The 10,105-nt window shown below is 48.8% G+C and overlaps 1 protein-coding gene across 1 annotated transcript; it reads right to left on the bottom strand.

Annotated features, from left to right (window-relative positions):
• Positions 1 to 271: 271 nt before the first annotated feature.
• On the bottom strand, positions 272 to 9,671 carry LOC118022684 (testisin-like). Its single transcript, XM_035023843.1, has 6 exons — positions 9,582 to 9,671; positions 9,354 to 9,498; positions 8,997 to 9,162; positions 8,013 to 8,290; positions 905 to 1,059; positions 272 to 514 (listed from the first exon to the last, which is right to left on the bottom strand). The coding sequence occupies exons 1-6, from the start codon at positions 9,669 to 9,671 to the stop codon at positions 272 to 274; spliced, it is 1,077 nt and encodes a 358-aa protein (XP_034879734.1).
• Between the last annotated feature and the right edge of the window lie 434 nt (positions 9,672 to 10,105).

Here is a 10,105-nt window from a genome sequence, read left to right on the forward strand (position 1 = left end):
CTAATGTCCTCCCATAAATTATCTTTCTGACTCAACTAACCGGAGGGGGTCCTGTGGCTTGCCCCCCAAACCTGAATAGTGCGGACCGCTGGAGCAAGATTTAGGAGTTAGGGAGTGCTGCTGGGGTGACCGGGTGTCCAGGGAGCCCCCCGGGGCCGCAGAAGGCTCCGCAAGGCACAGACTCCAACATGCAAACGTGTTTATTAGCAAAGGAGCCAGGGAGCGGGGCCTGGCTTAGCAGATGGCCCCACTCTCCCGGGCTCTGCAGGGCTCAGGCCAGCTGCAGGAGGGAGGCAGGCCAGAGCAGAGGGAGGAGGAGCAGGGGCCGGCAGGGGGCTGGCCTGGGAACGCCGGGGCTGCGGGCCAACAGCATCCGGATCCAGTTGAAATATACACTGACGTTGGTGTAGACACCAGGCCGGTTGGGCCTCCCGCAGCCTGATCCCCAGCTCACGATTCCAACCTGAATCCACAGCCCTTTCTTTTCACAGGCCAGGGGTCCACCTGAGTCACCCTGGGGAGCAGCGCGGGTGAGCCAGGCCTGGGGCGGGGCCCAAGGGGCCAGTGGAGAGGCGGGGACAGCAGGGGGTGCTGTGGAGCTGGGCAGACTGGGTGCAAATCCCACCCCCCACCCCGGAAGTGAACAAGCCTCAGTTTCTGCGTCTGCAAAGTGGGGCAATAGTCTCTAACTGCCCCCCCCCAATTTCCAGGTGAGGATCAAAGGAGGTACAATGAATGCAAAACAATGCTTGTCTCACAGGCTAGATAACTAAGGTCTGTTGTTTTCTCATGAATAAATGCTGAGGGTGGGTTGATGGGCATCATGAGGGATGCTCCCAGGTCCAAGGTTGGGAGGGGTGGTGCCTGGTTCCAGCAAGGCCCTTCTTAGGGCAGGGGCACTCACTTTGCAGGCGTCCCGGCTGCCATCCTCGGAGCCAGCACAAATCATGTCATTCAGGTCGTTACTGAGGAAGCTGGGCTGGTGTAACAGGTAGTCACACCAGGAGTTGTTTATGATGGAGACCGGCACTTCGTGGAGAATGTAAGGAGGTGGCAGAGCTGCCAGGGGTTGGGGTGACAGAAAGACAATGACTTAGCCCCTCCTCTGCCATCTGGGACAGGGGGTGGGGTCCCTGGGACACCCAAGGTGCCTGGGACATTGCTCTTGATGACTCTTCTGCACTAGCCCAGCACCCTGCACATTATGGGTAATGAACAACATCACTGAAGGACCCAATGGATGGAGAGCTGAGCCTTGGTTTCTCTCTCTATAGAATGGGGATGACAGCCCCTGCCTGAGCCAGTGGGGTGGTCGCTTAGCCACAGCATGCACGGGGTGGGGGTGGGGCGATAACATACTAAGATGGTTTAGGATTAACATACTACGTCTGCAAGATTCAGGTTGAAAATGCCCCGGATTTGTTAAAAGATGTGAATCTATACCCCAAAGAAGCTGAACAATCTCCAAGTAGGATAAACACAAGGAGGTCCACACTGAGAAATATTTTCATCAAACTCTAAAAAAAAAAAAGGGAGAATTTTGTAAACAGCAAGAGAGAAGCTTCACATCAAGTGAAAGACCTTTAACAAGATTAACAGCCAAATGCTTTTCAGATACAGGGAGGCCAGGAGGCAAAGGGATGACATATTCCAACTGCTGGAAGAACAGAAGAGTCAACTGACAATTCTGTATCTTCTATATCGGGCAAAACTATCCTTCAGAAAGTGAGGGAGAGGGGCGCCTGGGTGGCTCAGTTGGTTAAGCGACTGCCTTTGGCTCAGGTCATGATCCTGGAGTCCCGGGATCGAGTCCCTCATCGGGCTCCCTGCTCAGCAGGGAGTCTGCTTCTCCCTCTGACCCTCCCCCCTCTCATGCTCTATCTCATTGTCTCTCTCAGATAAATAAAATCTTTTTTTTTTAAGATTTTATTTATTTATATGACAGAGAGAGACAGCGAGAACAGGAACACAAGCAGGGGGAGTGGGAGAGGGAGAGGCAGGCTTCCCGCTGAGCAGGGAGCCGGATGCGGGGCTCGATCCCAGGACCCTGGGATCATGACCTGAGCCGAAGGCAGACGCTTAACGACTGAGCCACCCAGGCACCCATAAATAAAATCTTAAAAAAAAAAAAAAAAAGTGAGGGAGAGTTTAAGAGATTCTCAGATAAACAGATGCCCAGAGGGTACATCCCAAGTAGACCCACCTGACAAGAAATGCAAAAAGGAGATCTTCAGGCTGCAATCAAAGGACACTGTGTCCTTTCATAGAAAGAGAGAGACAGCGCTGGTAAAGACCACATGGGTAAACATGAGAACAAGTGTTCTTAGAGTTTTGGTTTGTCACTTCTTTTTTTCCTTTTATAATTAATGACACATGCACAAAACAACAATTATATATTTCTGTTCATGGCTGCACGATATGTAAACTTGACAATAAGAGCTTAAGGGGGGAATAGAGCTGTACAGGAACAGAATTTTTGTATACTATTGAAGCTAAGTTGGTATTAATTCAAAATAAATTGCTATAGGGGCATCACGTTGGGTGTAGAGACTACTTAAAAATTAAAAAAAAATCTTGAATAAAATAAAGTGAAATAAATTTAAGTTGTTAATTGTAATCCCCAGGGCAACCACTAAGAAAATATACAGAACAGGAAATGGGAAGGGAATCAACACAGTACACTAATAAAAATCAATGAAACACAAAAGGAGGAAATAAAAAAGATGCAGGATACAGGCGTAGATATTAACAGATACAAGATATAGAAAACAAATAGAATAGCGATAGAAGTAAATCCTTACTTGTCAGTAATTTTAATGGAAATGGATTAAACACTGCAAACAAGCAAAGGTTAGCAGAATAGATTACAAACACAAGATCCAACTACGTACTGTGTGCAAGACAATCATTTTAGATCCAAAGGCACACAGAGTTGGAAGTAAAAGGTTGGGGAAAAAGAGATTGCACACAAATAACAACCAGAGAAGAGCAGAGGTTGCTATTTTAATGTCAGACAAAACAGACTTTCAGTTAAAACCTGTTATGAGAATCAAAAAAGAACAATCTATATTGATAACAATGTCAAAATCATTAAGAAGATAAAATAATTACAAACATTGACACACCTACCAAGCCCCAAAATACATGAGGCAAAATTGACAGAACTAGTGGGAGAAACAGTTCTAACCACAGTTGGGGGCTCAAAACCCCACTTTGAATAATGAGTAGAACCACCAGAGAGGAGATCAACAAGAAAATAGGGGACCTGAGTAACTCTATAAAGTAACGAGACTTAACAGACATATACAGAACGACCTGCCCAGACAATGGCAGAACACACATCCCTCTCAGGTGCACGTGGGACACTCTCCAGGACAGATGGTATGTATGTCAGGCCACAAAATAAGCTGCAATAAATTAGAAAAGATTGAAATCATACACAACATTTCTCCAACCACAGGGGACTGAGGCTAGAAGCCAGTAACAGAAAACAAACAAAAATTCATGGATGTGTGGAAATTAAACAACATATTCTTTACCAATGGATAAAAGAAAAAAAAAATCACAAGGAAAATGAGAAAGCACTTTTAAATGAATGCAGATGAAAATAAGACACACCAAAACTAATGGGATGCAGCACGGGCAGCCCTCAGAAGGAAACTTACAGCTGGAAATGCCAACATTAACACAGGAGAAAAATCTCAGACCAATCCTCTGATTTACAGCTTAAGGAAGTAGAAAAAGCAGAGCAGACTGAACTCAATGGTAGAAGACGGAAGGAAATCATAAAGAGAGGGACAGACAGAATCAAGCTAGGGGATAGAAGAACAGAGAAAATCAACAAAATCAGAACTTGGTTCTTTGAAAGATCAACAAAACTGATGACGAAAGTGAGGCCATTACTACTGACCTTACAGAAATAATGATGTCTGTAGGGGAATATGATCAGTTGTACCCCAACAAATTAGATCACAGCGATGAGATGCACAAAATCTCAGAAACATATAAACTACCAAAACTGAATCAGGAAGAAATAGAACGTCTGAACAGAGCAATAAGAGATTGAATGTGTAGTAGGAACCTCCCAACAAAGACAAACCTTGTACCAGATGCCTTCAATGGTGAATTCTACCAAACATCAGAAGAAATTAACACCAATCCTTCCTGAACTCTTCCAAAAAATACAAGAGGAAGGAACACTTCCTAACTCATTCCATGGGACGAGCATTATGGTGACACCAAATCCCAGACAAGGACGTCACAAGAAAAAGAAACAATAGACCAATATCCTTTATGAATATATATGCAAAAATCCTCAACAAAATGCTAGCAAACTGAATCCAACAGCATATTAAAAGAACTGTACATCATGACCAAGTGAAATTTATCCTGTGAATAAAAGGGTGGTTCCATATATGAAAATCCATCAATATAATGTACTGTATACGTTAATAAAATGAAGGGGAAAAAAAACATGGTCAACTTAGTAGATGCACACAAAGCATTTGGCAAAATCCAAAAACCCTTCATCATAAAAACACTCTATGAACTAAGAATAGAAGAAACTTCCTCAACATGATAAAGAATATATGTAAGAAACTCAAAGCTAACATCATACTGAATGGTGAAAGACTGAAAGCTTTCCCCCTAAGATCAGAAACAAGACAGTGATGCCAGTTTTTGCCATTTCTATTTAACATTTTACTGAAAGTTCTAGTCAGGGCAGTTAGCCAAGAAAAAGAAATAGAACACATCAAAATTGGGAAGAAAGAGGTAAAACTATCTCTATTCATGGATGATATGATCTTATATACAGAAAATCATCAAGAATACACAAAAGAGGACTACAGTTAATAAGTGAAGTCAGCAAAATTGTAGGGTCCAAGATCAAAACACAAGAGTCTGTTATACTACCACTGAAAAATTCTAAAAGGAACTTTAATACGAAATTTCATTTACAAAGCATCCAAAATAATAGGAATAAATTTAATTGAGGAGATGAAAGACTTACGCACAAAAAGACTACAAAACATTGCTGAAAGAAATTGAAGACCTAGGGGCACCTGGGTGGCTCAACGGGTTGAGCATCTGACTCGATTTCAGCTCGGGTCATGATCTCAGGGTCACGAGATCTAGCCCTGCATCAGGCCTTGCACTCCGCATGGAGTCGGCTTGGGATTCTCTCCCTCCTTCTCCCTCTGCCCCTCCCCCAGCTTGCACGCTCTCTCTCTCTCTAAAAAAAAAAAAAGAAGAAATTTTTTTTAAAGATTTTATTTGAGAGAGACAGCGAGAGAGAGCACGAGCAGGGGGGAGGGGAAGAGGGAGAAGCAGGCTCCCCACTCAGCAGGGAGCCCCACATGGGGCTCCATCCCAGGACCCTGGGATCATGACCCAAGCTGAAGGCAGATGCTTAGCTGAATGAGCCACCCAGGAGCCCCAGGAGAAGAAATTAAAGACCTAAACAAATGGAAATATATCCTATGTTCATGGATTGGAGACATAATGAAGATGGCACTACTCCCCAAAGCAATCTACAAATTCAATGCAATCCCTCTTCAAATCCCAATGCTCTTTTTAGCAGAAATAGACAAGTTGACCCTCAAATTCATATGGAATACCAAGAGACCCCAAATAACCAAAACAATATTGAACAAGTAGAACAAAGTTAGAAGATTTATACTTCCTGATTTTGAAACATATTATAAAGTTATAAGAATCAAACAATGAGGTGCTGGCATAAGGATGAACATACAGAACAAAGAAATACAATTGAGAGTCTAGAAATAAACCCACACATCTATGGTCAATCAATAAGGGTGCCAAGACAATGCAAGGGGGAAAGGAGTCTCTCTCTCTCTCTTTTTTTTAAATTTATTTATTTGACAGAGAGAGAGAGCAAATGAAGTGGGGAACAGGAGAGGGAGAAGCGGGCTCCCCGATGAGCAGGGATCCTGATGCGGGTCTCCATCCCAGGAAGCTGGGATCACAACCCAAGCTGAAGGCAGACGCTTACCTGAATGAGCCACTCAGGTGCCTGAGAGGAGTCTCTTTAACAAATGGTGCTGGGACAACTGGGATATCTACATGCAAAAGAATGAAATTGGACCCCTACCTCACACCATATACAAAAATCAACTCAAAATGGGTGAGAGACATAAATGTAAGAGCTAAAACTATGAAACTCTTCAAGAAAACATGGAAGTACATCTTCATGACCTAGAATTTGGTGACAGGTTCTTAGATATGACATCAAAAGCACAAGCAACAAAAGAAAAAATAAATGATTTAAACATCAAAATTAAAAATTTTTTTTGCATCAAAAGACACTATCAAGGAAGTGCAAAGAAATCTGCAGAATGGGAGAAAATATTTGCAAATCATATGTCTGATGAGGGTTTAGTATCCAGAACATATAAAGAACTATTACAACTCTACAACAAGGGCGCCTGGGTGGCTCAGTCAGTTGAGCGTCTGCCTTCAGCTCAGGTCATGATCCCAGGGTCCTGGGATTGAGCCCCATGTCGGGCTCCTTGCTCAGCAGGAAGCCTGTTTCTCCCTCTCCCTCTGCTGCTCCCGCTGCTTGTGCTCTGTCAAATAAATAAAATCTTATTTAATAATTAAAAAAACTAGGGGGTTCCTGGGTGGCTCAGTCGTTGAGCGTCTGCCTTTGGCTCAGGTCATGATCCCAGGGTTGTGGGATCGAGCCCCACATTGGGCTCCATGCTCGGCAGGAGGCCTGCTTCTCCCTCTCCCACTCCTGCTTGTGTTCTTACTCTCGCTATCTCTCTGTCAAATAAATAAACAAAATCTTTAAAAATAAATAAATAAATTCGACAACTCAACAACAAAGACAACTCAATTTAAAAATGGGTAAAGGCCTTGAATAGGCATTTCTCCAAGAAAGATCTACAAACAGCCAGCAAGCACGTGAAAAGATGCTCAATATCCCTAGTCATTTTAGGAAAATGCAAATCAAAACCCCAATGAGATGTCACTTCACATCCACTAGGATGGAGGGAAAAAAACAAGTGTTGAGGAGAATGGAGAAATTATAAGCCTCATTCGTTGTTGAGGGGAATGTAAAATGGTGCGGCTGCTGTGGAACATGTTTCTTGGTTCCTCAAAAAGTTAAACACGGAATTACCACGTGATTCAGCAATTGGGTGCCTAAATATATACACAAAAGAATTGAAAAGAGGTGTTCAAACAAAAATTTGTATGTTAATGTTTATAGCAGCTCTATTCACAATACCCAAAAGGTAGAAACAACACAAATGTCCACCAATGTAAGAATGGCTAAAGAAATTGTGGTATAGCCATACAATGAGATGTTATTTGGCCATAAGAAGGAATGAGATTCTGACACATACTATAACATAGATGAATCATGAAAATGTTACGCTAAGTGAAAGAAGCCGAACACAAAAGGTCAAATAGCGTATGAACCCATTTACAGGAAATACCAAGAATACGTAAATCCATAAAGACAAGGAGCTTCTTAGTGGTTGCCAAAGGCTGGAAGGAGAGGGTAAGGAGGAGTGACTGCTTAGTGATGGCAGGATTTCCTTGGGAAGCGATGACAATGTTTTGGAACTTGATAGAGTTGATGGTTATACACTGTGAATGAGCTAAATTAAATGCCACAGAATTATACACTTTAAAATGGTGAATTTTATGTTTTTTGAGTTAAATCTGAATTTAAAAACCCCCAAACACCTGAGGCCTTTCTGACAAGTCTAACCCCAAAACTTCCACACCCTTGCAGTCTGGGGGGGTGCAGCCCCGGGCCCAGCTGGGCTCCCTCTCACTGCAACTCCTGGCTCACAGTCTCTGAAAGGGAGAGGGAAGCGGCTGTGAGGACAGAAGTCTGTCCCTTCCAGGGGGAGCAGGAGCGGAGAGCAGGTGAGGAGACAGTGCTGAGCGGCCCCAACTGCGCACAGACCCAGGTGCGGATGCAACAGATGGTGGAGCGTGAGGCCCCCCCCGCCCTGCCCCCCTGCCCCCAGCCTCACCCTGATCTTCTTGGATGTCCCCCCAGCCGGTCACCCAGCAGTCAGTCCAGTTCTGGAACTCGGAAGAGGAGGTCAGAACACAGATGGGCTGGATGTACTTATTGTAGGTGACAGAGGAGGACAGCTTCAGCAGGGCGATGTCCTTGAGTGAAGTCCCACTGAACTGGGGATATATAATAATATCCTTCACCCTGTAACGATGGTAGAAGGTCCACAGTTTCCAGGAACTTGGCCTAGAAGACAGCTCACCAATTTGAACCGTCCATTTCGAGGGATCACTGTGCCTGGCAAGGGAGGAGAGAGCAGGGAGGAATCCTTAGAGAAGGGAGGCCCCCCTGAGCACACCTGGGGCTGACTCCCTGCGGTGGGACTGCCGCGGCTGCTACTAGGGCTCATCCTGGACACCATTACAGTTCCTCTCACGGACCAAAGCCTCCAGTGTAGAAATGATAACGCCCAGAGAAGATGGACCAAAGTCCTAGACTCTGGGGATGTGGGGGTGGGGCAGCAAGGTGCCTCCCCCTGGGGCCTGATCTGGCCAGTCACTCAGCCAGCCTGTCACACCCCACAGCCGTCCTGAAAAAACAATGAACAGATGCACAGGACCAGAGCAGGTGGAAAACTCCACCACCACCTTCGCCACAGGCCAGGCTCTGTGCCCAGCACTTCCCCACCTCCTTCCACCCCCTGGTACGCCTCCACCCGGACGTGGGATGAGGAAGGGGACGCCTGGTGCTGCCATCTGGGAAGAAAAGAAGACAGAAAACAACACGACACAAAAGTGCGTGCGAATGTTCTGAAGAACGTTCTAGAAGAAGGGGAACGAGGTTTTCCTCACGTGGCTGCAGCTGGGCCTGGGGCTCAGGAAAACACGAGGACTGCATCCGCATCCGGCCCCCGCGCAGGACCCGGCCCCCCCCCCCCCCCCCCCCCCCCCCCCCCCGCTCCGTCCCCTGGTGTGGGGACCGCCGGCCCCAGACTCACTTTAGGAAGCAGTGCGCGGCCGTGAGCACCCAGCGGCGGTTCAGCAGGCTCGCTCCGCAGCGGTGGCGTTTACCCCTGCGCAGGCTGACCTGCCACGGCCAGCGCCCCAGCTCCGAGTCCTTTCCGCCCACCACGCGCGGCTCGATTTTGTGGCGGCCACAGGGCCCTGGGACGGACAGACGGACACGCGGCTGAGCGGCAGGACCCCGCCCTCCTGCGCGAAGGGAAGGGGCTCCCCTTCGGGGACGGGGAAGGGCGCGCGTCGGGGGTCGCGCCGCAGGGGGACCAGGGGACCCCGGGACCCTCCCCACGTGGTCCGCGGGCGCCCGCCCCTCCCCCCAGGGGCCCGGCAGTTACACGTGAGCAACGACGAGTTCTCGAAACCTGGGCGGAGGAGAGGAGAAGATGAGGCGCCCTCTGCGCTGCGGCTCAGGGGCCCCGCGCGGGAAAGCGCGCGTCCTGGGCGCCTTACCTGCAAACAGCTGGTCCTGATCCTGAAACTCTGGGGGGGGGGCGGGCGGGAGGGTGAGCTCCGCCGGGTCTGCGCGCGCCCCAGCCGCCCCCCCCCAGCAGTCCGACGCCGGCCCGCGGCCCCCGCCTGAGCTCACCCTGCCTCCCGAGCTCCGCTCGCACCAGCAGCTGCACCAGCAGCAGCGCCCCGACGCGCGCGCCCATGGCCTCGTCTCCCGCCGCGTGGCGCCCCCTCTGCTTCCGCCCGCTCGGGCCCGGCCGGGGCGCCCCCTGGGGGAGAGGGAGCGCCCGCCACGCCGGCCCACACCTTCCCCCCCCCCCCGCCCCGCCCGGGGCTGGACCTCTCCGGGTGCGGGGGGAGGGGGGGTCCTGCCGTCGGGGAACGTCGAACGTCGGACCTCAGGGCGCCGCCGGCTTGGAGCTTCGACTCGGCCGGGGTCCCCCAACCCCACCGTGCGCCCACACGGTCCTGCTTGTGGGCGACCCTGGGGTCCTGGCCGCCCCCGCCGCCCCCGCCCCGTTGCCCCCCAGTTGCCCCCCGTTCCTCCACGCACCCCGTCGTCCGGGAAGGGCCAAGGCTGGCCCACAGCCAGGACTCCTGTGAGGACATGTTAACACGGCCTCCCTGAGCGCCCGTC

This window comes from Mirounga leonina, unplaced genomic scaffold (genome assembly GCF_011800145.1).
Source record: "Mirounga leonina isolate KUSES-001 unplaced genomic scaffold, KU_Mleo_1.0 Mir_100684, whole genome shotgun sequence".
Taxonomy (NCBI): Eukaryota; Metazoa; Chordata; class Mammalia; order Carnivora; family Phocidae; genus Mirounga; species Mirounga leonina.